Below are 26,796 nucleotides of genomic sequence, written 5' to 3' on the forward strand. Positions count from 1 at the left end.
TTTTGTTGTGTTATTTAACATCCTAGTGCTTTTAGTTTTTTCATCTGTAAAACAGATAGAGGCTGAAAAGGGAGGATCATCTGAGCCTAGGAGGTCGAGGCTACAGTGAGCTGTGATCGTTGTCACTGCACCAAGCAAGACCCCCTACACTCTGTCTCCAAAAAAGGGAGATAAGTATTAAGGTTTTATGAAGGTTAAATAAATGTCAAGGGCTAACGACTACATCCTGCATATACAAGCTTGATCAATGTTACCTATAGTTACAATTATCATCTTTAACAAATCCTGAAGTATTAAATCTGAGACATTTGTTCAACAAACTAATGTCTACCCAAACCCATCCAAACAAAATGCACTGATTACTTCATTACCTCATAATCTTCGCATTTGTCTGTCCTTACAGGAATTTAATTCAGATATTGGTTTAAAGTGGAAAATAAATGGAAAAATTTGATTATCCAATAGTTCGTAAACGAATAAACTTGACGATGTTTATAAACCGAAAAGAACTTTAGAAACTATTCAGTAATTTCGTTGTTCACAGACGAAGTAACCAAGATTTGAATGAAATAACTTTTCTGTAGCCATATTGGAGAGTGACAGCACTGTTCCTAACAAAATTTCTTAAATGGGACTATAAACTATTAACTAATTCTGACAGTTTGAATATTCATTAACTGTGGAGAGTGAAGATGGTTAAGAAGCCAAGGACACTTGCTCTCCTCCCCTACAACTGGTTCCCAAGGAGTCAAGTAACTTCAGAGCTGTATTTTTTGACAATCAAAGTCACAGTAATCGTACCTTTTCTGTGTATATACAATGCTACACAGTTCCCAAACGCGTTTTTCACATAATTAGGGGAAAGATTATTAAAACATTCAGAGTTACGAATATCAAGCTGGGCGCCGTGGCTCATGCCTGAAATCCCAACACTTTGGGAGGCCGAGGCGGGAGGATGGCTTGAGGCCAGATGGAGTCCAGCTTGGGGAACGAGGCGAGACCCGTGTCTACTCAAACACCCCGCCCCCGCAAAACCAAACAACAAAAGCAGTAACTGATATCTTTTACATTTACTTCTTGTTCTTAAAAAAAAAAAAAAACGCTCAAGGCGATTTCTCAATCACTCCTTATCACTTCTGCAAATAATTGTATTATTCCTTATTTACGCAGCAGCGGCAGAATTTGAGGAACACTAGCGAATGTGTCCAGAGCAGCTCATACTCGCTCGCCAAAACCCAAGCGCAGCACTAAAGAAACGGGAGACCCGGCTTCGGGTGACTCATCCCTCCCTCCAAACGTCAGCACAGTCGAAAACGTGCACCCCGCAGCCTCCACTGCCGCGAGCCACACGCCACCTCCAGAGGGCCGGGGCCTCAGCCTCAAGGGGCCGCCCAAGGAGGCGGACCTGGCGCAGCCCAGGCGTCCGGCCCCTCCCCGCGGCTGGCCCGGCCTCCGGGGAAGCCCCCTTGGTCCCACCCAGGGCCAGGGCCCGCCCCTAGCTTCGCCGGCCTCCTTCCTGTGGGAAGTGCGGCTCCTTTCGCGTCCCCCACCCTCTCGGCTCCGCCTGGCAGCAGCTCCGCCGCCCAGAGGCGTCCGAGACCCTCCGACTCGTGGGTACGCAAATAGGCCTCGCCAGCGAGCCTTGCCCAGGCAACGAGTCGCCAGCCCGCCCCCTCGCCGCGGGCTAGGTCTCACCTCGCCACCAGTACGTCTTGGACAGGTAGTGCCAGGTCTGATGCCGGGTGTGGTGAGTGCCGCCGGGACCCAGGTGCGCCGCCTCGATGAGGTCCCGGCGTCGCTCCGGCTGCAGCACCACCTCCAGCTCCGCGAAGGTCTTGCGGTGCCGCTGCCGCCGCTGGTAATACAGAGTCCCGCCGCGCACCACGTAGCAGGCGGCAGCTTTTCGGATTTTACGCTTGACATTGCCCTCGGTGCCCGGCGCGTACGGCTCGCGCTCGTTCGTCAGGTAACGCAGGATGGCCCGGTAGCTTTCCTCGCTTGACATCGCGGACCGCGGCTCCCTGAGGGCGCCTGTCAGGGACAGGTGAGGAAAACGGCCCACTACCTACGGGCGGCTGCAGGAGGAGCGGCGGCACCGTAGGGAGAAACGGCTGCGCCTTTGGCGAGCGCTCTTCGACGGTTCCCTTAGTCCGAAGGAAAAGCGGGCGAGTTGGTAACCAGGGGGAACTGCACTTCTCCAGCGCGCGGGATCCGCTGGCGACTGACAAAATGGCTGCTGCACCACCGGAAGTGACGCAAGGCAAGGGCGGGGACTGAGCCCTGATTGGAGCGCACTCTCGTTTTCTGGCTTGATGGAGCCGATCCAGTGACGTCAGGACTGCGGGTGGACATTTTGGAAGCGGGTAGACCCTTCACTGCAGTTCGAGGGGGTCTTTAAGCAGACATCTTAAGTCCTGGCAGTTTCTCTTTTCATTTTTCCCTTTTCCACGCTTTCTAAGGAGCCACGTGTAGGGGGAGCTGGTGGACAGTTGAGAGTTCATCCGAAACATCCAGAGGGTTAGGAGTCCGTTTTTACGTTTGAGACTCCCGACATCATAAAAGCATATTTTCAGGCTTCTGGAAAAATATTAGTCTCTTGACACGGGACCAGAGACAGCCCATTCACATGGAAATTTAGAGTCCAGTTAACAGTTATAAAATTTTCAGTGCCTCCCTCAGTGATGAGTTATTGTTTCTAAACTTGCACCTGCTAGCTCCAGACTACTCAAGGAAGAGTCGAGATTTTTCTGGAATTATCAGCATTTATAGTCAATCTTATTGCGAGTGGAAAAGGGGGTCGGTAACACTATTTTAAAGCTTTATTTACATATGTTTTTACACAAACGTAGGGGAAAAGGTTCTCCATTTTGCACCAAATATATATGAGGGTGCAAGAAGGGGAGCGGACTTGAGCTGCGTCTCCCAGTGCGTGCTGAGGATGCTAATACAGGTATTTAGCTGGTAATCCCGGAGCAGCGACCCCGGTCACCCTTTCCTGGGACGAATCTGCAGCGCTCACAGGAGCCCAGGGCTGACATCCCTCCTCGGGGACTGGGGTTGGACACTGTCGCCGCTTTGCTAAAGCCAGAAACATTTCAGGCCGAGGGCTCCAGCTGCAGACACGGCCTAGTACACTTCTCCACCGGGGGTGTCTGTAGTCTCTGGGTGAGGCCCTTTTGACGCTCCTAGAAGTAGCTGACGGGCAGACAGGTGAATACAGTAGGCTCGAAAACAGAATCATACAGCCAGCCTCTGGTGTTAGGGGCGTGTTTTTGTGTGTGTGCACACGCAGTAATTCCCGGATGGCCCGGACATCCTTGAAAGATTCCAGGTGCGGGGACATGAGCTCTCAAGGCCCAGAAGAAAAAAGAAACTACAGGCTTGGGATCTACTTAGTTGCTGAGTTTGCCACTATAGCTCAAAGGAGGAATTTAAAAATGGAGATGCACCTCTTTCCCCCATGGGGTGGGGCAGTGAGAGCAGAAGACCAAATGCACCCTCTGCGAACCCAGGAGGCTGGTCTACGTGTCAGGCCAACCCCTCTCTCCTGTCATACTGTTTAAATATTTTGGCCGGGCGCGGTGACTCACGCCTGTAATCCCAGCACTTTGGGAGGCCGAGGCGGGCAAATCACGAGGTCAGGAGATGGAGACCATCCTGGCTAACATGGTGAAACCCTGTCTCTACTGGGCCTGAAGTCCCAGCTACTCGGGAGGCTGAGGCAGGAGAATCGCTTGAACCCGGGAAGCAGAGGTTGTAGCGAGCCGAGATTGTGCCACTGCATTCCAGCCTGGGTGACAGAGGGAGACTCCGTCTCAAAACAATAAAAAAACTAAACATTTTAAGTTAATTGATATTTAATATTAAACATTTAATATATTAAGTGAATACATTCAAATCTGCAAACAATACAGCTAGGTTGTAGAAGAGTTAAAAAAATCCCTCCACTCAGTTTTTGCCAAAACACCATCTGTAAGCACTGAGAAGCCTACTGATGCACGCATTATCCTTTGGGCCAATAGAAACAAACGTTTTAATAAAATGCTTTCCCAGTGGTCAAATTGTCTTCCTGAGTAAAGCTAAACTTGCTGTAGTGAGAACAGGTAGTGTTTATTTCTAGCTTCTTCTGGGTCCCAGGTTACCTAAGACCCAAGGGTAATGACAATGGGCAGCTCCACTTTATTAAAAGCCAACATTTAGCCCAGACATTTTATTCTCCAAAAATTAGCAAGCATAGCTTTACATTCAAGTTGGGTATAATGACTTTATTTTCCCAGTAATTCCCTAAATAAAACATTATTACAAAAAATGACTCTTCCCAGTGCAAAATCTTAACATTTTGCTTTTATGAGCAAAAGCTTGTGTTTTACATTTTTTTTTGAGACAGAGAGTCTCGCTGTCGCCCAGTTGGAGTGCAGCGGCGCGATCTCGGCTCACTGCAGGCTCCGTCTCCCGGGGTTCACACCATTCTCCTGCCTCAGCCTCCCAAATAGCTGGGACTACAGGCGCCCGCCACCACGTCCGGCTAATTTTTTGTATTTTTAGTAGAGATGGGGTTTCACCGTGTTAGCCAGGATGGTCTCGATCTCCTGACCTCGTGATCCGCCCACCTCGGCCTCCCAAAGTGCTGGGATTACAGGCGTGAGCCCCCACGCCCGGCCTACACATTTCTTATATTGATTTTAGTTTACATTTTCAGGTTCTCAAAAGGACTTACTCATTTTACCTGTTAACACTTGGACGTCTGAATGTAACATGCACTAGAAAAAAAAAATTCATCACCTTGGATAGGATAGTGATGGAGGAAAATGTTGACATTGACTATATACCCTCACCTAGTATTCTGTGTAAAATCATGTTTCCCTAAAGAAGACTCTGATTTGTCCAGTTGCATCCTTGCAACTTGGCACAGGTTGGCAGGTAAAAATGACCTTTCTGTAGAAGTAGAAGCCTTATTCTTCACATGTAAGTTTTGATTACTACTATTTTATCACATCTTAAATATATAAATCTCAGGCTGGGCGTGGTGGTGCACGCCTGTAATCCCAGCACTTTGGGAGGCTAAGGCAGGCAGATCACCTGAGGTCGGGAGTTCGAGACCAGCCTGCCCATGAAGAAACCATGCCTCTACTAAAAATACAAAATTAGCCAGGCATGGTGGCACATGCCTGTAATCCCAGCTACTTGGGAGGCTGAGGCAGGATATCGCTTGAACCCAGGAGGCAGAGGTTGCGGTGAGCCGAGATTGTGCCATTGCACTCCAGCCTGGGCAACAAGAGAGACTCTATCTCAAAATCTCTTGAGTATCAGTTTATTCAGACATTTTTGTAATTTAACACAGCTCTGGCATGCCCCCAGCTCAACAAACTACTCTGGGAATTTAGCTAAGGATACTCTTTATTCAAGCAGTAGTGCTTTTCATTTAGACATTACTTTCTGAAAGCAAGAGTAGATTAATACAGCTGAGAGTTTTTAGCACCTTCAACTCAGCTATTAGCAAATGGTAGGCGAGATACCAATGACTACAAGCAAACCAATATAAACTACATTTGCCTATCATGGGAAAAGTTAATTTAACAAGAAAATAATTTTAAAAGTACTTTTGTTTTTTGATACAGGGTCTTGCTGTCACCCAGGCTAGAGTGCAGTGGCACGATTTCAGCTCACTGCAGCCTTGACCTCCCTGGCTCAAGCGATCCTTCCACCTTCCACACTCCCAGCTTCCCAGCTGGGACTATATACACTCTCCACCATGCCTGGCTCACTTTTGAATGTTTTTGTAGAGATGGGGTTTCGCCATGTCACTCAGGCTGGTCTTGAACTCCTGAGCTCAAGTGATCACCTGGCTTTGGTCTTACAAATGCTGGGATTACAGGCGTGAGCCACTGCACCAGCAACATCCTAATACTTACAGCAATGTAACCAAAAAGTTAAGGCAATTAAGTTTTTGTAATGTGCCCTATACACCCCAGCCAAGCCAAGATAGCATCTGACCTTACCCATCTTACATTATTTTGCTTAACCTCTCTCCAACAAAGAAGTTCACTTTATAGGATGCATTATTCCTGAGCAATAGACTTTTTAATAAAATACCTATGTCTTACATTCTTTATTAGGTCACCTATGACCGTGTAAAGTCCAACATGCCTGTTACAAGAAAAAAAAAAATCCAGCACAACCTGGAGTTATAATCCAATCTTTATTTAAAAATCTAATCTGCCAGTTTAGCGTTTTCCACCAACTCGGGGAGCTGAAACTTTCACAGGCTTCACAATCTTTTGCTTAGGTGCTGCCTTTGTAGGTGCCTGTAAAAAGATAACGTGATATTACTCCACAAAACTTTTGTTACCCTATTATTACCCATCTCTCACATCCAGATTGTTTATGTAGCTTAGATCACTTTCTTAGTAATTTAACTGCATTCCTAATGCCAATCTTTTAATGTGACTACCCTTAAATATTTAAAGCCCATCTTTACAATGAAAGACAAAGACTAAGATACCGTCACAGACTGGAGGAAATGAGACACAACCAAGTGCAGTGTAGGATCCTGAAATGCATCCTGACAGAAACTCACAGAAAAGATCTCAGTAACAGTACAGTGTTTACTCAGCTTTTCTCAATGTTATCAATGTAGATAACCATAATAACTTTCAAAACCAGGCATGGTGCAGGGGCTCATCCCAACACTTCGGGGCGCTAAAGCAGGTGGATCGCTTGAGCTCAGGAGTTTGAGGCCAGCCTGGGCAACATGGCGAAACCATCTCAACTAAAATACCTATTAGCTGGGTGTGGTAGTGCTTGCCTGTAGTGCCAGCTACTTAGGGGCCTGAGTCAGGAGGATCACTTGAGCCCAGGAGGTTGAGGCTGCAGCAAGCCGTGATTGTGCCACTGCACTCCAGCTGGGCTACAGAGTGAGGCCCTGTGTTGAAGGGGGAAAAAACAAAAAACAAAAAAAAAAAGCCAACCTTTATTTTTCCCAGTTCCTAACAGTAACACATGCTTTGGCTTATGGAGAGGACCACCTCTCTGGAGACCTGAACCATTGGCCAAGTAATTGGCTACAAACATCATTTCCAATTGAGCCTTGCATTCAATACCTTAAAACTGTGAAACTTTCATTTATCACAATTTAGACTGAAAATTAATTTTCCAGCCGGGCTCAGTGGCTCACACTTGTAATCCCAGCACTTTGGGAGGCTGAGGTGGGCAGATCACCTGAGGTCAAGAGTTCAAGACCAGCCTGTCCGACATGGTGAAACCCTGTCTCTACTTAAGAAAAAAAAAAAAAAAATACAAAAATTAGCCGGGCGTGATGGCGCGCACCTGTACTCCCAGCTACTCGGGAGGCTGAGGCAGGAGTATCACTTGAACCCGGGAGGCAGAGGTTGCAGTGAGCCGAGATCAGATCACGCCACTGCACCCCATCCTGGGCAACAGAGCAAAACTCCGTCTCAAAAAAAGAAAATTTTCCTGTTGTATTGTTCAAGAAAGTAAAGAAACCCCATAATTACCTTAGCAGCAGCCATTGCAGTCTTTTTAGATGCTTGCTTAGCCTTTTTTGCTTCCTTAGCAGCCCTGTGGGGTAAAAGTAACTTAAGGCAAAAGCACTTTACTCTTTAGTGGTACAACTTATTATTAGAGTTAGACTGTACTGGACAAGTACAATGACCATATTCCTTCCTTCCCCACCTCCATTTATTTGTAGGCTAAATCCAAAGAATTTGTCAATAATTTTCATTAGCCACCAACTCAGCTTAACATATATTAGACTATATGGTAACTTTAATTACTGAAGACCCAAACCTAAAATCCATCCGAATAGGTAAAATGCTCATAATGAAAGCATTCCTCACCTGATAGCTTGTTCTCGTTGAGCCTTTCTAACTTCAGGTTTCTGATTCCTCTTGGCCATTATATCAGCAAGAGATGCACCAGTAATGGCCCTCTGGAATTTGACTGCTCGGCGGGTTCTTTTCTTTTGAATTTCTTCCTGCAAAACAAAGATGAGGGGCACACTTAGGAACCTTCCTTCAAGAATTTAGAGGGAGGAAAAATTAAGTCTTTTAAGACAGGGCAAATGAAGTATTTTAAGATTCATATTCAACAAAAAATAATTCATATATTTGAAATAAAACATGTTTTCCACTTATGGATTAAGCCCTCTATTACAAATCCTAGCCATTTTTTTACTACCTTAAAAAGACACACAAAAAATTGAACTCTAAGGAAAATGGTTATTCCATGAACTGCATAGTAGTATAAATGAGGACTGTTTATACTTTTAATAATTTACTTATTGAAAAAAATTATCATATTCCGCTTTTTTAACTCAAAGGACTGTCACTAGGAGAAATAAATTAAGACAATGATTTGACAGGAGAGCCACCAAATGTTAGGTAGGATTTGTCTGAGAAGGTATTGTGGAATCTAACACTTTCTGTAGATTACTGGAAATCTATACTACAGTGTTTATGAGAAAAAGATCTTGCAGTGCACCTTTAAGTCAAGAACAAAGTATATTCAAAAAGTTGTTTAAGGCACTGACATGCAAAATTACCTTAAAAACTTTTAACAAAAATAAGGCACATTGGTGGTTTACAGACATCCTAATTTTAAACTTTTTAGAAAGATGAAATCTTATTGTTTCTACAGTAAAATGGCAGTTTTTCTACAGTAAATGGCAGTATTTACCTTGTCTCAAACGAACACTATATTCTTGTCTCAAACAAACACTTACACTTTTACTGTGGTAAAAATGTAAAGTTGACAATTTTAACCTTTTGGTTTTTCTTTTTTCTTTTTTTTTTTTTTTTAAGACTCAGCCTTGCTCTGTTGCCCAGGCTGGAGTGCAGTGGCATGATCTTGGCTCACTGCAACCTCCGCCTCCACCTCCGGGGTTCAAGCAATTCTGCCTCAGCCTCCTGAGTAGCTGGGATCACAGGTAACCGCCACCACGCCCGGCTAATTTTTGTATTTTTAGTAGAAACCGGGTTCCACCATGTTGCCCAGGCTGGTCTCTAACTCCTGAGCTCAGGCAATCTGTCCGCCTTGGCCTCCCCAAGTGGTAGAATTACAGGCGTGAGCCACCATCCCCAGCCTGTTTTCTATTTTTTTAAGTAGAAACTGGGGTCTTCACTACTATGTTGCCAGGTTGGTTTCAAACTCCTGGGCTCAAGCTCAAGGGATCCTCTTGCCTGGGCCTCCCAAAGTGCTGGAATTACAGGCGTGAGGCACTGCACTAGGCCCATTTTAACTTTTTCTTTTTTTTTTTAAATGGAGCCTCACCCTGTCACCCAGGGTGGAGTGCAGTGGCACAATCCCAGCTCACTGCAACCCCCACTTCCTGGGTTCAAGCTATTCTCCTGCCTCAGCCTCCCAAGTAGCTGGGACTACAGGCACCTGCCACCATGTCCGGCTAATTTTTTTTTGTATTTTTAGTAGAGACGGGGTTTCACTCTGTGGGCCAGGCTGTTCTTGAACTCCTGACCTGGTGATCCACTCGTCTCGGCCTCCCAAAGTGCTGGGATTACAGGCATGTGAGCCACCATGCCCAGCCTCATTTTAACTTTTTAAATTATAATTTAGCTGTGCAGGATGGCTTGTGCCTGTAATGCCAGTACTTTGGGTGGCCAAGGCAGGAGGATTACTTGAGCCCAAGAATCTGAGATGAAATTGGGCAACATCGCAAAGATTTCTGTCTCCTCAAAATATATTTAAAAAATAGCTGGGCCATGGTGGCATGTGCCTGTGGACCACGGGGTAGGCGGAGGTGGGAGGATCACTTGAGCCCATAAGGTTGAGGTGGAGTGAGCTGTGATCCTGCCACTGCTCTCCAGCCTGAGCAACAGAGAACCTGTCTCAAAAAAAAAAAAAAAAAAAAGTATAGTGGCCTTATGTACATTCATAGCGCTGTGTAGCTATCACCATTATCCATCTAAATAACTTTTTTTTTTTTAAAGGTCTCCTATGTTGCCTCAAACAATCCTCCCACCTTGGCCTCCGGAGGAGCTAGAGTACAGCCGCTGCCACCAAGCCCGGATTTGCTATGACACTGATGTACAAGTTATAGAGTCCCTACTTTCAACTGTTTTAGGGTATAACTTAGAAGTGGAACTGCTGGGATAATTTTTATGTTTACCCTTTTGAGAAAACACCAAATGGTTTTTCACAGCTGTTGCATATTTAGCAATGCACAAAGGTTCCAATTTCTCCCCATCCTCACCAACACCTGTAATTCCTGTTTTTTTTTTCTGAATAGTCACCCTAATAGGTGTGTCATATCCATTTTTAAGTTTCTCCTTCCTCTGAACTTTCAACATATTTTATGTCTGATGGCATTTATTTCTCACAATACCTAGAAAAGTCCTTCATCCAGAAGGTGTTCAGTAAGTATTCCCAAGCCTCCTGAACACTAGTCCTAACATGGCACTCAAACTTTTTCTCATGTATAACCCAGCTAAAAGGACACTTAACAAGGACCAGAAAAACCACTGTTTTTCTAGTGAATGAACTAGTGTATGGTGGACTGGTTCATGGTCCACTGGCTATGTTAGGACTAATCCTGTAAATATTGCAATCAAAACCAAATTATGGTAACTTCTCAATTTCCTCCCACTGGAAAACTAAGCCCTTCCACCCTGCCCTATAACGCAAAGGTGCTTAACGTAATTTATCTGACTTTAAAATTTCAACTCGGTATTGCTGCTAGCCTAAAATATATAGAGACAGTTTATAATATCTTTTTCATTTCGCTGACGCTTTACAGTTTAAGAGCTCTTTCGCATACAGTCTGATTTAATTTTACAGAGCAGAAAACCAACGTTCAGAGAGCTTAGACAACTTAAGAGATAGCCCCCAACATCAAGGCGTATTCCACTTACCGACTGTCCCTTTTTGTGCTTCCTTCTGTAGAGGACAGTCCAGTTTATCTGCCGAGGATTCCTCTTGGAAAGGAAAGCCGACTCGCATTTCGCATTAAGAAACTGGAAAACCTAGAGTGACAAATGCAAAGGAATTACTATTTAACTATACAAAGTACAAGAGGCTGAGTAAGCTTGGAATCCTTAGAAGATCAATATGCTAGTTCTGGCTTATCATTTTACAAAACTGAGGCCCACAAGGACCAAAAGGCTGTCACATAACTGGCAGGTAACTGTGTCACACTGTGAAGGTCCTTGCGTTTAGTCTTTTCTCGAGAGCAGGAAATCTAAGCTCATAGCAAAGGACAGGGTGGTACGTCCTTCTGGGAAGCATTCTGCTCTTGTCCTTCCCAGGATTCCAAGGGGTACCTCCGTACCTCAGTTATTTCCCTTACACCGGGACATCAGTTACATAAACCCCTCCTGATGTCCGACCTGGCTCACAAGAAATAATCAACACTGGTTCACTTAGAGGTTTCTGGTCCTAACGACCAGTCCACAGAGCGTCCACGAAGACTTCCAGAGGCCAGTGGTGAGGTGGGGAATAAACCCGCCTAAACCGAATTAAACCAGCCTTTCCTCCTCGGAGTACAAGAAGGTAGGTGAAGCCGACGCGGCTTTTTACCTTCCCGTCGGTCCTGGCGTAGCGCCTCCCGTGTCCGGGGTAGATCTTGTACCCGCTAAAACTGCACAGCTCGACCCTGCAACAAAAAGTGAAAGTCCATCAGGGAGGGTGTCTACAGCCATGCCAGGGACGACAGAGAGGCGTTCTGCCCGAGGATGCAAGCGGATTGGGAACCACTGGTCATGCTTACTTCATGGCGACAGCTCCACGGAAAGACAAAAGATGGCGAAAAGAAAGAGAGAATCATGGGAAGAGACCTTATAAGGTCGCTGCGGGGATGGGGACCGGAAATCTCCTCCCCAATATCCTTCGATGTTCCTGGCCCTCCTTGATGACGTAATCATCGCGAGGCGAAAGATCTCGTTTTCCCTGACAGCTGACTTCCTCTGGCGCAATTCATCCAGAGGCTGCTGGAGGGTTCTCGGGCCCAGAGGGCCTGCCAAAAAGGCAGTCAGACAGTTGGTTTATGAGTCATTCTGTCTCTGTCTCTCCTTTTTTTTTTTTGAGACGGAGTTTCGCTCTTGTTGCCCAGGCTGGAGTGCAGTGGCGCAATGTCGGCTCACCGTAACCTCCGCCTCCCAGGTTCAAGCGATTCTCCTGCCTCAGCCTCCCTAGTAGCTGGGATTACAGGCATGTGCCACCACGTCCGGCTAATTTTGTATTTTTCGTAGAGACGGGGTTTCTCCATGTTGGTCAGGCTGGTCTCGAACTCCTGACCTCAGGTGATCCGCCCTCCTCGGCCTCCCAAAGTGTTGGGATTACAGGCGTGAGCCACTGCGCCCGGCCCATTCTGCCTCTCTTACTGCCAAGTATTCTAGAGCCATCTTCCGGCTGCAGGGAATGTGAACTGAAGAGAAAGGTGTCCTCTCTTCTCATAAAGAGACCCAAAGACGAATGCCCCGCAGGTAAAACAAGTCACATTTTGCCTTCCCTGTTGGCCCATTTCCTCAACCAAACAAATTAATAGTTTCACCATTTATAAGAAAGTAATGACAACCGAACCGTTTCTCAGGCTGTGCGAATCGAACAGTGCGCGTTGGCGCTTTGCATTAATTATAATTAACATTCTTTGAGCGCTTTCTCTGTGCCGGGAATTATGCCAAAGGCTTTTTAAACATGAGCTCATTCAGTTTCCAAAATTCCTATTAAGTACCCGCCTAAGAACTACAATTCGGAGTTGCTGCCTAGTGAAGTTGAGGGGATCGGTGGAGCCCCGCTGGGAGGCCAAGGGCTCAATCTGTTGAGCCCTTCTATGATGCTACATATTTCATCGTATGACAAGGAGTGGCCAGAGGCAATTCTTGAATTCTGTGGGAGGCTGCAGTATGACTAGGAAACAAATGTAACGACTGAGTTCTGCTTTCTATGTATGCAACTCACCCTAAAAAGGTTTTGTAAGGTAGCTGGTTGAAGATATTTGGAATGTCTAACAAGTTGGCTGACTAATGTCATGAAAACTGTACAATTGTGTTGGAGCCAGTCTTTTTTTTTTTTTTTTCTTGAGACGGAGTTTCGCTCTTTCACTCAGGCTGGAGTGAAGTGGCGCGGTCTCGGCTCACTGCAACCTCCGCCCTCTGGGTTCAAACGATTGATTCTCCTGCCTCAGCCTCCCGAGTAGCTGGGATTACAGGCGCCTGCCACCACGCTCGGCTAATTTTTGTATTTTTAGTAGAGATGGGGTTTCACCATGTTGTCCAGGCTGGTCCCAAACTCTTGACCTCAGGTGATCCACTCGGTCTCCCAAAGTGCTAGGATTACAGGCGTGAGCCACCGCGCCCGGCCTGGAACCAGTCTTAAGAATGATGTTAGGTGGCCAGTCATGGCGGCTCATGCCTGTCATCACGGCACTTTGGGAGGCCGAGGTGGGCGGATCACCTGAGGTTAGGAGTTCCAGCCCAGCCTGGTCAAAATGGTGAAACCCCTTCTCTACTAAAAATACAAAAATTAGCTGGGCGTGGTGGCGCACGCCTGTAATCCCAGCTCCTCGGGAGGCTGAGGGAGGAGAATCGCTTGAACCCGGGAGGCAGAGGTTGCATTTAGCCAAGATCGCGCCACTGCACTCTAGCCTGGGCAAGAAGAGCAAAACTCCATATCAAAAAAAAAAAGAAAAAAAAAAGGAGGCCGGGTGCAGCGGCTCACGTCTGTAATCCCGGCACTGTGGAATGCCGAGGCGGGCGGATCACGAGGTCAGGAGTTTGAGACCAGCCTGGGTAACACGATGAAACCCCGCCTCTACAAAAAAAAAAAAAAAAAATTAGCCGGGTGTGGTGGTGCGCGCCTGTAGTCCCACCTACTCGAGAGGCTGAGGCAGGAAAATCGCTTGAACCCGGGAAGCGGAGGTTGCAGTGAGCCAAGATCGCACCACTGCACTCCAGCCTGGGCGACAGAGCGAGACTCCGTGTGAAAACAAACAAACAACAACAACAAAAAACCAAAACAAAACATCTTTCAGAAATAGTCCTGGCTTCTACAAGATCCAAGGCACAGCTGAGTTTAGGTAGCCGGTGGAACCAAGATCCACCTGAAGGAATGGAGTCTTTTTTGTTCCACAGAACCTCAGAATTTATAGTCCCTTCCCAATATTTTAGAAAGATTTTGTTTTATTGTTCTTTAAAATTACGTTTGGCCTGACTGGTTCTGTGGAAGAAATGCAGGAAACTGGACCTTAGGGATTTTGGCTGTATTTCACTCTTTACTGGAGGGCCTTCTTGTCAGGGTTCCTTGTAACACACTCCCATAACAAACAAATTGTGCTCAAAATGCTCTTAGAATAGGGAGAAATTTTGCAGACAGAGACCTCTAAATGAATTTATATTATACAGTGTCATAAAGTAGAACTTCTGACACCATCCATAAATTATTGCTGACTTTATCCATGCTTTTGCTTTTGCTTTTATCATAGGCAAAAGGTTCAGGTACACTCTATTCTCTTTTTATTCATTTATGGAGCAGTACTGAACCAAACTTGGTGCCCTTTTCAGCCTCTGTCCCTCTGAGAACAGTGTGTTGCTTCCCTTCACAGTTTCGTCACCCATTTGTACATATTTCCCTGCTATATTAGTTTCCTGTAGTTGCTGTAACAAATTACTATGGACTTGGTAACAACACAGATACATATTTTCTCACAGTTCTGGAGGCAGTAAGTTCAAAATCAGTATCACTAGGCTGAAATCAAGGTATCTTTGTGCTCTCTGGATCAAGGATCTAAGGCAGAACGTGTTCCTTGCTCTTCCAATTTCCACTCATCTAAACCACTCTTGAATTCCTAACCCATAGAAACTGTTAGATCATAAATGTGTGTTGTTTTAAACTGTTTTGGGGAGTAATTTGTTAATATAGAAATAGGTAATATAGGAGGTAAGGAAAAATTGACAATGAGGACTTGGTGAATGGTGGTATCATTTGTCAAGAGTTGACAGAAAAGAGGAAGGGAGTAGGTTTGTCAGGGAAAGGGTTAATTTTTTTTTTTTTTTTTTTTTGGAGACTTGTTGCCCAGGCTGGAGTACAATGGCATGATCTTGGCTCACCACAACTTCCGCCTCCTGGGTTCAAGTGATTCTGCTGCCTCAGCCTCCCGAGTAGCTGGGATTACAGGCATATGCCACCACACCCAGCTAATTTTGTATTTTTAGTAGAGATGGGATTTCTCCATATTGGTCAGGCTGGTCTCGAACTCCTGACCTCAGGTGATCCAGCCGCCTCGGCCTCCCAAAGTGCTGGGATTATAGGCATGAACCGCTGCGCTCAGCCCGAAAGGGTTAATTTTGAAAAGGCTGGGTTCAAGACGCTGATAGGGATATTAAGGTACAACTGTGTAGTGGGAAGTTAAACATGTTCAGAAGAGTGTTTGTAATATGATTTATTTTATGTTTTAATTTTTTTTTGAGATAGGGCCTCACCTTGTCTCCCAGGCTGAAGTGCAGTGGATGATCAGGGTTCACTGCAGTCTCTACCTCCTGGGCTCAAGTGATCATCCCACCTCAGCCCCATGAATAGCTGGAACTATAGGTGTTTACCACCATGGCCAGCTAACTTTTTGTATTTTTAGTGGAGATGGGGTTTCACCATGTTGCCTCGGCAGGTCTTGAACTGGACTCAAGCGAGCAGCCCACCTCAGCCTTCCAAAGTGCTGGGATCACAAGCGTGAGCCACCATGCCCAGCCAAGGATATATTTTAGTAGTAATGAACTTATGGTGACAGAATATGTGGGATAACGTCACCTACTGTCACAAGCTGGCTTCTCTGGAAACAGTTACTGAGACTGACTTTGGGGTTCAAGATATTTGTTACAGATCAAGTCTTGTGAAGGGAAGGGGGAGAAAGCAGTGTTAGGCAGAGGAAGAAGTTGCATCGTTATAGGCCCAACTAAACCTCAGTCAGGCCGTGTGTGGTGGCTTATGCCTGTAATGCCAGCACTTTGGGAGGCCGAGGTGGGAGGATTGCTTGAGCACAGGAGTTTGAGGCTGAAGTGAGCTATTATCGCACCACTGCAATCAATCAATAAACTTCAGTCAACCCTGCCAGGAGCTATGGAACAATTATTGTTTGTTGGAGTGTTCTGTGTTGGGCTAAATGTGAAGCCTCTTTATACTTCTACCTTACTCAGTCACCACATGGGGGCTGCCCCAGAGAGGTCATGACCTCAAGTGAGGAGGTACTCAGCAGCTGAGCCAGGCCCTACTGATAGCTGGAGGATGCTGCTGCCCATGCTGCCCACTGTGAGGCAGCAAGCCCTTGCTTGAACGGGGATCTGGATAGTATGTTTCTGTGTCTACCACCCCTAGAAATGGTGCCTAGAGTGAGTCATCACAAAAAGAATCAGGATAGCTGGGTGTAGTGGCAGGTGCCTATAATCCCAGCTACTCAGGAGACTGTGGCAGGAGAATGACTTAAACCAGGGAGTTGGAGGTTGCAGTGAGGTGAGGTCACACAACTGCACTCCAGACTGGGTGACAGAGTGAGACTCCATCTCAAAAGAAAAAAAAAAGAAAAAAAGAATCAGGAAATACTAATATTTAAAGGATAGGTGAATGGAGGAAAATAATCAATTGAAGGAGGCTGAGCAGATGAGGTCAAAGAAGATAGAGATCTGTAACAGTAACCTCATAGAAGTTTATGGAAGCACTTTGACAGTGCTAAAAGCCACATAAAGTTCAAGTAAGACAGTTTCAGAAATGTATAAACATGAATGCCTTTGCAGTGACTTAAGTGTGATTCTGGTGTTTCCTTCTAAAAATACGGCCTTCTCAGGTGTGGGAAGGATTCTCTTTTTAGGCTTTACCACCATAGTTCTCTGCAGGCTTGCAATCCTGAATCAGGCTTGACTTCAGAAAGTGCTTTAAAAGGGAGGCTGGGCACGGTGGCTCATGCCTGTAATCCCAGCACTCTGAGAGGCCGAGGTTGTGGGGAAAAGCAAGAGAGATCAGATTGTTACTGTGTCTGTGTAGAAAGAAGTAGACATAGGAGACTCCATTTTGTTCTGTACTAAGAAAAATTCTTCTGCCTTGAGATTCTGTTAATCTATGACCTTACCCCCAACCCCGTGCTTTCTGAAACATGTGCTGTGTCAAACTCAGGGTTAAATGGATTAAGGGTTGTGCAAGATGTGCTTTGTTAAACAAATGCTTGAAGGCAGCATGCTCCTTAAGAGTCATCACCACTCCCTAATCTCAAGTACCCAGGGACACAAACACTGCGGAAGGCCGCAGGGACCTCTGCCTAGGAAAGTAAGGTATTGTCCAAGGTTTCTCCCCATGTGATAGTCTGAAATATGGCCTCGTGGGAAGGGAAAGACCTGACCATCCCCCAGCCTGACACCCGTAAAGGGTCTGTGCTGAGGAGGATTAGTATAAGAGGAAGGCATGCCTCTTGCAGTTGAGACAAGAGGAAGGCATCTGTCTCCTGCCCATCCCTGGGCAATGGAATGTCTCGGTATAAAACCCGATTGTACGTTCCATCTACTGAGATAGGGAAAAACCGCCTTAGGGCTGGAGGTGGGACATGCAGGCAGCAATACTGCTTTGTAAGGCATTGAGATGTTTATGTGTATGCATATCTAAAAGCACAGCACTTGATTCTTTACCTTGTCTATGATGCAAAGACCTTTGTTCACGTGTTGGTCTGCTGACCCTCTCCCCACTATTGTCTTGTGACCCTGACACATCCCCCTCTCAGAGAAACACCCACGAATGATCAATAAATACTAAGGGAACTCAGAGGCGGCGCGGATCCTCCATATGCTGAACGCTGGTTCCCCGGGTCCCCTTATTTCTTTCTCTATACTTTGTCTCTGTGTCTTTTTCTTTTCCAAGTCTCTTGTTCCACCTTACGAGAAACACCCACAGGTGTGGAGGGGCAACCCACCCCTTCATCTGGTGCCCAACGTGGAGGCTCTTCTCTAGGGTGAAGGTACGCTCGAGCGTGGTCATTGAGGACAAGTTGACAAGAGATCCCGAGTACGTCTACAGTCAGCCTTACGGTAAGCTTGTGCGCTCGGAAGAAGCTAGGGTGATAATGGGGCAAACTAAAAGTAAATATGCCTCTTATCTCAGCTTTATTAAAATTCTTTTAAAAAGAGGGGGAGTTAGAGTATCTACAAAAAATCTAATCAAGCTATTTCAAATAATAGAACAATTTTGCCCATGGTTTCCAGAACAAGGAACTTTAGATCTAAAAGATTGGAAAAGAATTGGCAAGGAACTAAAACAAGCAGGTAGAAAGGGTAATATCATTCCACTTACAGTATGGAATGATTGGGCCATTATTAAAGCAGCTTTAGAACCATTTCAAACAGAAGAAGATAGCGTTTCAGTTTCTGATGCCCCTGGAAGCTGTGTAATAGATTGTAATGAAAAGACAGGGAGAAAATCCCAGAAAGAAACAGAAAGTTTACATTGCAAATATGTAGCAGAGCCGGTAATGGCTCAGTCAACGCAAAATGTTGACTATAATCAATTACAGGAGGTGATATATCCTGAAACGTTAAAATTAGAAGGAAAAGGTCCAGAATTAGTGGGGCCATCAGAGTCTAAACCACGAGGGCCAAGTCCTCTTCCAGCAGGTCAGGTGCCCGTAACATTACAACCTCAAACGCAGGTTAAAGAAAATAAGACCCAACCGCCAGTAGCTTATCAATACTGGCCGCCGGCTGAACTTCAGTATCGGCCACCCCCAGAAAGTCAGTATGGATATCCAGGAATGCCCCCAGCACTACAGGGCAGGGCGCCATATCCTCAGCTGCCCACTGTGAGACTTAATCCTACAGCATCACGTAGTGGACAAGGTGGTACACTGCATGCAGTCATTGATGAAGCCAGAAAACAGGGAGATCTTGAGGCATGGCGGTTCCTGGTAATTTTACAACCGGTACAGGCTGGGGAAGAGACTCAAGTAGGAGCGCCTGCCCGAGCTGAGACTAGATGTGAACCTTTCACCATGAAAATGTTAAAAGATATAAAGGAAGGAGTTAAACAATATGGATCCAACTCCCCTTATATAAGAACATTATTAGATTCCATTGCTCATGGAAATAGACTTACTCCTTATGACTGGGAAATTTTGGCCAAATCTTCCCTTTCATCCTCTCAGTATCTACAGTTTAAAACCTGGTGGATTGATGGAGTACAAGAACAGGTACGAAAAAATCAGGCTACTAAGCCCACTGTTAATATAGACGCAGACCAATTGTTAGGAACAGGTCCAAATTGGAGCACCATTAACCAACAATCAGTGATGCAGAATGAGGCTATTGAACAAGTAAGGGCTATTTGCTTCAGGGCCTGGGGAAAAATTCAGGACCCAGGAACAGCTTTCCCTATTAATTCAATTAGACAAGGCTCTAAAGAGCCATATCCTGACTTTGTGGCAAGATTACAAGATGCTGCTCAAAAGTCTATTACAGATGACAATGCCCGAAAAGTTATTGTAGAATTAATGGCCTATGAAAATGCAAATCCAGAATGTCAGTCGGCCATAAAGCCATTAAAAGGAAAAGTTCCAGCAGGAGTTGATGTAATTACAGAATATGTGAAGGCTTGTGATGGGATTGGAGGAGCTATGCATAAGGCAATGCTAATGGCTCAAGCAATGAGGGGGCTCACTCTAGGAGGACAAGTTAGAACATTTGGGAAAAAATGTTATAATTGTGGTCAAATCGGTCATCTGAAAAGGAGTTGCCCAGTCTTAAATAAACAGAATATAATAAATCAAGCTATTACAGCAAAAAATAAAAAGCCACCTGGCCTGTGTCCAAAATGTGGAAAAGGAAAACATTGGGCCAATCAATGTCATTCTAAATTTGATAAAGATGGGCAACCATTGTCAGGAAACAGGAAGAGGGGCCAGCCTCAGGCCCCCCAACAAACTGGGGCATTCCCAGTTCAACTGTTTGTTCCTCAGGGTTTTCAAGGACAACAACCCCTACAGAAAATACCACCACTTCAGGGAGTCAGCCAATTACAACAATCCAACAGCTGTCCCACGCCACAGCAGGCAGCGCCGCAGTAGATTTATGTTCCACCCAAATGGTCTCTTTACTCCCTGGAGAGCCCCCACAAAAGATTCCTAGAGGGGTATATGGCCCGCTGCCAGAAGGGAGGATAGGCCTTATTTTAGGGAGATCAAGTCTAAATTTGAAGGGAGTCCAAATTCATACTGGGGTAATTTATTCAGATTATAAAGGGGGAATTCAGTTAGTGATCAGCTCCACTGTTCCCCGGAGTGCCAATCCAGGTGATAGAATTGCTCAATTACTGCTTTTGCCTTATGTTAAAATTGGGGAAAACAAAACGGAAAGAACAGGAGGGTTTGGAAGTACCAACACTGCAGGAAAAGCCACTTATTGGGCTAATCAGGTCTCAGAGGATAGACCCGTGTGTACAGTCACTATTCAGGGAAAGAGTTTGAAGGATTAGTGGATACCCAGGCTGATGTTTCTATCATCGGCATAGGCACCGCCTCAGAAGTGTATCAAAGTGCCATGATTTTACATTGTCTAGGATCTGATAATCAAGAAAGTACGGTTCAGCCTATGATCACTTCTATTCCAATCAATTTATGGGGCCGAGACTTGTTACAACAATGTCATGCAGAGATTACTATCCCAGCCTCCCTCTACAGCCCCAGGAATCAAAAAATCATGACTAAAATGGGATAGCTCCCTAAAAAGGGACTAGGAAAGAATGAAGATGGCATTAAAGTCCCAATTGAGGCTGAAAAAAATCAAAAAAGAAAAGGAATAGGGCATCCTTTTTAGAAGCGGTCACTGTAGAGCCTCCAAAACCCATTCCATTAACTTGAGGAAAAAAAAAAACTGTATGGTAAATCAGTAGCCGCTTCCAAAACAAAAACTGGAGGCTTTACACTTATTAGCAAAGAAACAATTAGAAAAAGGACATATTGAGCCTTCATTTTCGCCTTGGAATTCTCCTGTTTGTAATTCAGAAAAAATCCGGCAGATGGCGTATGCTGACTTAAGAGCCATTAATGCCATAATTCAACCCATGGGGGCTCTCCCACCCCGGTTGCCCTCTCCAGCCATGGTCCCCTTTAATTATAATTGATCTGAAGGATTGCTTTTTTACCATTCCTCTGGCAAAATAGGATTTTGAAAAATTTGCTTTTACTATACCAGCCTAAATAATAAAGAACCAGCCACCAGGTTTCAGTGGAAAGTATTGCCTCAGGGAATGCTTAATAATTCAACTATTTGTCAGACTTTCATAGCTCAAGCTCTGCAACCAGTTAGAGACAAGTTTTCAGACTGTTATGTCATTCATTATGTTGATTTTTTGTGTGCTGCAGAAACGAGAGACAAATTAATTGACCGTTACACATTTCTGCAGACAGAGGTTGCCAACGCGGGACTGACAATAGCATCTGATAAGATTCAAATCTCTCCTCCTTTCCATTACTTGGGAATGCAGGTAGAGGAAAGGAAAATTAAACCACAAAAAATAGAAATAAGAAAAGACACATTAAAAACATAAAATGGGTTTCAAAAGTTGCTAGGAGATACTAATTGGATTCAGAGATATTAATTGGATTTGGCCAACTCTAGGCATTCCTACTTATGCCATGTCAATTTTGTTCTCTTTCTTAAGAGGGGACTCGGAATTAAATAGTGAAAGAACGTTACCTCCAGAGGCAACTAAAGAAATTAAATTAATTGAAGAAAAAAATTCGGTCAGCACAAGTAAATAGGATCACTTGGCCCCACTCCAAATTTTGATTTTTGCTACTGCACATTATTCAAAACAGGCATCTAACAGGCATCATTGTTCAAAACACAGATCTTGTGGAGTGGTCCTTCCTTCCTCACAGTACAATTAAGACTTTTACATTGTACTTGGATCAAATGGCTACATTAATTGGTCAGGGAAGATTACGAATAATAACATTGTGTGGAAATGACCCAGATAAAATCACTGTTCCTTTCAACAAGCAACAAGTTAGACAAGCCTTTATCAATTCTGGTGCATGCCAGATTGGTCTTGCTAATTTTGTGGGAATTATTGATAATCATTACCCAAAAACAAAAATCTTCCAGTTCTTAAAATTGACTACTTGGATTCTACCTAAAATTACCAGATGTGAACTTTTAGAAAATGCTCTAACAGTATTTACTGATGGTTCCAGCAATGGAAAAGCAGCTTACACAGGGCCGAAAGAACGAGTAATCAAAACTCCGTATCAATCAGCTCAACGAGCAGAGTTGGTTGCAGTCATTACAGTGTTACAAGATTTTGACCAACCTATCAATATTATATCAGATTCTGCATATGTAGTACAGGCTACAAGGGATGTCGAGACAGCTCTAATTAAATATAGCATGGACGATCAGTTAAACCAGCTATTCAATTTATTACAACAAACTGTAAGAAAAAGAAATTTCCCATTTTATATTACTCATATTCGAGCACACACTAATTTACCAGGGCCTTTGACTAAAGCAAATGAACAAGCTGACTTACTGGTATCATCTGCATTCATAAAAGCACAAGAACTTCTTGCTTTGACTCATGTAAATGCAGCAGGATTAAAAAACAAATTTGATGTCACATGGAAACAGGCAAAAGATATTGTACAACATTGCACCCAGTGTCAAGTCTTACACCTGCCCACTCAAGAGGCAGGAGTTAATCCCAGAGGTCTGTGTCCTAATGCATTATGGCAAATGGATGTCACGCATGTACCTTCATTTGGAAGATTATCATATGTTCATGTAACAGTTGATACTTATTCACATTTCATATGGGCAACTTGCCAAACAGGAGAAAGTACTTCCCATGTTAAAAAACATTTATTATCTTGTTTTGCTGTAATGGGAGTTCCAGAAAAAATCAAAACTGACAATGGACCAGGATATTGTAGTAAAGCTTTCCAAAAATTCTTAAGTCAGTGGAAAATTTCACATACAACAGGAATTCCTTATAATTCCCAAGGACAGGCCATAGTTGAAAGAACTAATAGAACACTCAAAACTCAATTAGTTAAACAAAAAGAAGGGGGAGACAGTAAGGAGTGTACCACTCCTCAGATGCAACTTAATCTAGCACTCTATACTGTAAATTTTTTAAACATTTATAGAAATCAGACTACTACTTCTGCAGAACAACATCTTACTGGTAAAAAGAACAGCCCACATGAAGGAAAACTAATTTGGTGAAAAGATAATAAAAATAAGACATGGGAAATAGGGAAGGTGATAACGTGGGGGAGAGGTTTTGCTTGTGTTTCACCAGGAGAAAATCAGCTTCCTGTTTGGATACCCACTAGACATTTGAAGTTCTACAATGAACCAATCGGAGATGCAAAGAAAAGGGCTGCCACAGAGATGGTAACACCAGTCACATGGATGGATAATCCTATAGAAGTATATGTTAATGATAGTGTATGGGTACCTGGCCCAACAGATGATCGCTGCCCTGCCAAACCTGAGGAAGAAGGGATGATGACAAATATTTCCATTGGGTATCGTTATCCTCCTATTTGCCTAGGGAGAGCATCAGGATGTTTAATGCCTGCAGTCCAAAATTGGTTGGTAGAAGTACCTACTGTCAGTCCTAACAGTAGATTCACTTATCACATGGTAAGCGGGATGTCACTCAGGCCACGGCTAAATTATTTACAAGACTTTTCTTATCAAAGATCATTAAAATTTAGACCTAAAGGGAAACCTTGCCCCAAGGAAATTCCCAAAGAATCAAAAAATACAGAAGTTTTAGTTTGGGAAGAATGTGTGGCCAATAGTGCGGTGATATTACAAAACAATGAATTCGGAACTATTATAGATTGGGCACCTCGAGGTCAATTCTACCACAATTGCTCAGGACAAACTCAGTCATGTCCAAGTGCACAAGTGAGTCCAGCTGTTGATAGCGACTTAACAGAAAGTCTAGACAAACATAAGCATAAAAAATTACAGTCTTTCTACCCTTGGGAATGGGGAGAAAAAGGAATCTCTACCCCAAGACCAGAAATAATAAATCCTGTTTCTGGTCCTGAACATCCAGAATTATGGAGGCTTACTGTGGCCTCACACCACATTAGAATTTGGTCTGGAAATCAAACTTTAGAAACAAGAGATCGTAAGCCATTTTATACTATCGACCTAAATTCCAGTCTAACGGTTCCTTTACAAAGTTGCGTAAAGCCCCCTTATATGCTAGTTGTAGGAAATATAGTTATTAAACCAGACTCCCAAACTATAACCTGTGAAAATTGTAGATTGTTTACTTGCATTGATTCAACTTTTAATTGGCAGCACCATATTCTGCTGGTGAGAGCAAGAGAGGGCGTGTGGATCCCTGTGTCCATGGACCGACCGTGGGAGGCCTCGCCATCCATCCATATTTTGACTGAAGTATTAAAAGGCATTTTAAATAGATCCAAAAGATTCATTTTTACTTTAATTGCAGTGATTATGGGATTAATTGCAGTCACAGCTACGGCTGCTGTGGCAGGAGTTGCACTGCACTCTTCTGTTCAGTCGGTAAACTTTGTTAATGATTGGCAAAAGAATTCTACAAGATTGTAGAATTCACAATCTAGTATTGATCAAAAATTGGCAAATCAAATTAATGATCTTAGACAAACTGTCATTTGGATGGGAGACAGACTCATGAGCTTAGAACATCGTTTCCAGTTACAGTGTGACTGGAATACGTCAGATTTTTGTATTACACCCCAAATTTATAATGAGTCTGAGCATCACTGGGACATGGTTAGACGCCATCTACAGGGAAGAGAAGATAATCTCACTTTAGACATTTCCAAATTAAAAGAACAAATTTTCGAAGCATCAAAAGCCCATTTAAATTTGGTGCCAGGAACTGAGGCAATTGCAGGAGTTGCTGATGGCCTCACAAATCTTAACCTTGTCACTTGGGTTAAGACCATCGGAAGTACTACGATTATAAATCTCATATTAATCCTTGTGTGCCTGTTTTGTCTGTTGTTAGTCTGCAGGTGTACCCAACAGCTCCGAAGAGACAGCGACCATCGAGAACGGGCCATGATGACGATGGCGGTTTTGTCGAAAAGAAAAGGGGGAAATGTGGGGAAAAGCAAGAGAGATCAGATTGTTACTGTGTCTGTGTAGAAAGAAGTAGACATAGGAGACTCCATTTTGTTCTGTACTAAGAAAAATTCTTCTGCCTTGAGATTCTGTTAATCTATGACCTTACCCCCAACCCCGTGCTTTCTGAAACATGTGCTGTGTCAACTCAGGGTTAAATGGATTAAGGGTTGTGCAAGATGTGCTTTGTTAAACAAATGCTTGAAGGCAGCATGCTCCTTAAGAGTCATCACCACTCCCTAATCTCAAGTACCCAGGGACACAAACACTGCGGAAGGCTGCAGGGACCTCTGCCTAGGAAAGCCAGGTATTGTCCAAGGTTTCTCCCCATGTGATAGTCTGAAATACGGCCTCGTGGGAAGGGAAAGACCTGACTGTCCCCCAGCCCGACACCCGTAAAGGGTCTGTGCTGAGGAGGATTAGTGTAAGAGGAAGGCATGCCTCTTGCAGTTGAGACAAGAGGAAGGCATCTGTCTCCTGCCCGTCCCTGGGCAATGGAATGTCTCGGTATAAAACCCGATTGTACGTTCCATCTACTGAGATAGGAAGAAAACGCCTTAGGGCTGGAGGTGGAACATGCAGGCAGCAATACTGCTTTGTAAAGCATTGAGATGTTTATGTGTATGCATATCTAAAAGCACAGCACTTGATTCTTTACCTTGTCTATGATGCAAAGACCTTTGTTCACGTGTTTGTCTGCTGACCCTCTCCCCACTATTGTCTTGTGACCATGACACATCCCCCTCTCAGAGAAACACCCACGAATGATCAATAAATACTAAGGGAACTCAGAGGCGGCACAGATCCTCCATATGCTGAACGCTGGTTCCCCGGGTCCCCTTATTTCTTTCTCTATACTTTGTCTCTGTGTCTTTTTCTTTTCCAAGTCTCTCATTCCACCTTACGAGAAACACCCACAGGTGTGGAGGGGCAACCCACCCCTTCAGAGGTGGGTGGATCACCTGAGGTCAGGAGTTCAAGACAAGTCTGGCCAACATGGTGAAACCCCATCTCTACTAAAAATACAAAATTAGCCAGGTGTGGTGGCAGGTGCCTGTAGTCCCAGCTACTTGGGAGGCTGAGGAGAATCGCTTGAACCTGGGAGGGGGAGGTTTCAGTGAGCCGAGATTGCACCACTGCACTCCAGCCTGGGGGACAGAGTGAAACTCTGTCTCAAAAAAACAACAAAAAACCCCACCTATAGACAGGACTAGCTACATAAATAATTTGCAGGGCTCAGTGTAAAATGAAAGTGTGAGGTCCCTTTTTCAAAGACGTAGAAGGCCGGGCGCGGTGGCTCATGCCTGTAATCCCAGCACTTTGGGAGGCTGAGGCAAGCAGGTTATGAGGTCAGGAGTTCGAGACAGCCTGACCAATGTGGTGAAACCCCATCTCTACTAAAAATACAAAAATTAGCTGGGTGTGGTAGCGGGCGCCTGTACTCAGGTTGCTTGAACCCAGGAGACGGAGGTTGCAGTGAGCTGAGATTGTGCCACTGCACTCTCCAGCCTCCTCGGTGACAGAGCGAGACTCTGTCTCAAAAGAAAAAAAAAAAAACAAAAAACATAGAAAAAGGTGCTATTAAAGATACCAAAATATAAGGCACTTTCCTTTATTCTGCAATCTGTCTCTCCACTTTTCATAGTATTTTTTCATTTGTTATTTAACATCA

The 26,796-nt window shown here is 44.5% G+C and overlaps 3 protein-coding genes across 4 annotated transcripts in view; 1 reads left to right on the forward strand and 2 right to left on the reverse strand.

Moving 5' to 3' along the window:
• The window catches only part of ZBTB11 (zinc finger and BTB domain containing 11), a 31,478-nt gene extending 25,447 nt beyond the window's left edge, over nucleotides 1-6,031 (reverse strand). Inside the window, exon 1 of the mRNA XM_003821928.7 lies at nucleotides 1,696-6,031. Coding sequence (XP_003821976.1) covers nucleotides 1,696-2,005 — 310 coding nt within the window. The 5' untranslated portion in view covers nucleotides 2,006-6,031. The remainder of the gene's footprint in view (nucleotides 1-1,695) is intronic.
• A 149-nt stretch (nucleotides 6,032-6,180) lies between these two features.
• Nucleotides 6,181-11,875, reverse strand: RPL24 (ribosomal protein L24). Its single transcript, XM_003821929.5, has 6 exons — nucleotides 11,738-11,875; nucleotides 11,548-11,623; nucleotides 10,884-10,994; nucleotides 7,857-7,993; nucleotides 7,515-7,578; nucleotides 6,181-6,305 (listed from the first exon to the last, which is right to left on the reverse strand). The coding sequence occupies exons 1-6, from the start codon at nucleotides 11,740-11,742 to the stop codon at nucleotides 6,225-6,227; spliced, it is 474 nt and encodes a 157-aa protein (XP_003821977.1). The 5' UTR covers nucleotides 11,743-11,875; the 3' UTR covers nucleotides 6,181-6,224.
• A 263-nt stretch (nucleotides 11,876-12,138) lies between these two features.
• LOC129397420 (endogenous retrovirus group K member 7 Env polyprotein) lies at nucleotides 12,139-25,981 on the forward strand. 2 transcript variants are annotated; one of them, XM_055110221.2, is made up of 3 exons: nucleotides 12,139-12,452; nucleotides 17,860-18,026; nucleotides 25,009-25,981. In XM_055110221.2, exons 1-3 carry the CDS (start codon nucleotides 12,442-12,444, stop codon nucleotides 25,146-25,148), a joined length of 318 nt encoding a protein of 105 aa, XP_054966196.2. In that variant the 5' UTR covers nucleotides 12,139-12,441; the 3' UTR covers nucleotides 25,149-25,981. The 2 variants fall into 2 exon arrangements, with proteins under 2 accessions (XP_054966196.2, XP_063458563.1); XM_063602493.1 differs by having other exon boundaries at nucleotides 17,950-18,026.
• Nucleotides 25,982-26,796: the final 815 nt, after the last annotated feature.

The sequence above is a fragment of the Pan paniscus genome, chromosome 2, assembly GCF_029289425.2.
Source record: "Pan paniscus chromosome 2, NHGRI_mPanPan1-v2.0_pri, whole genome shotgun sequence".
Classification (NCBI taxonomy): domain Eukaryota; kingdom Metazoa; phylum Chordata; class Mammalia; order Primates; family Hominidae; genus Pan; species Pan paniscus.

Bases quoted from the DNA above. Each gene is read 5' to 3' on its own strand.
- RPL24 (XM_003821929.5), bottom strand. The intron at 7,579-7,856 runs GTGAGGAATGCT...TTTACCCCACAG, and splicing joins CAACGAGAACAAGCTATCAG to GGCTGCTAAGGAAGCAAAAA. The intron at 6,306-7,514 runs GTAATTATGGGG...ATCTTTTTACAG, and splicing joins CTGCAATGGCTGCTGCTAAG to GCACCTACAAAGGCAGCACC.
- LOC129397420 (XM_055110221.2), top strand. The intron at 18,027-25,008 runs GTAAGCTTGTGC...GTCTGTTGTTAG, and splicing joins CGTCTACAGTCAGCCTTACG to TCTGCAGGTGTACCCAACAG.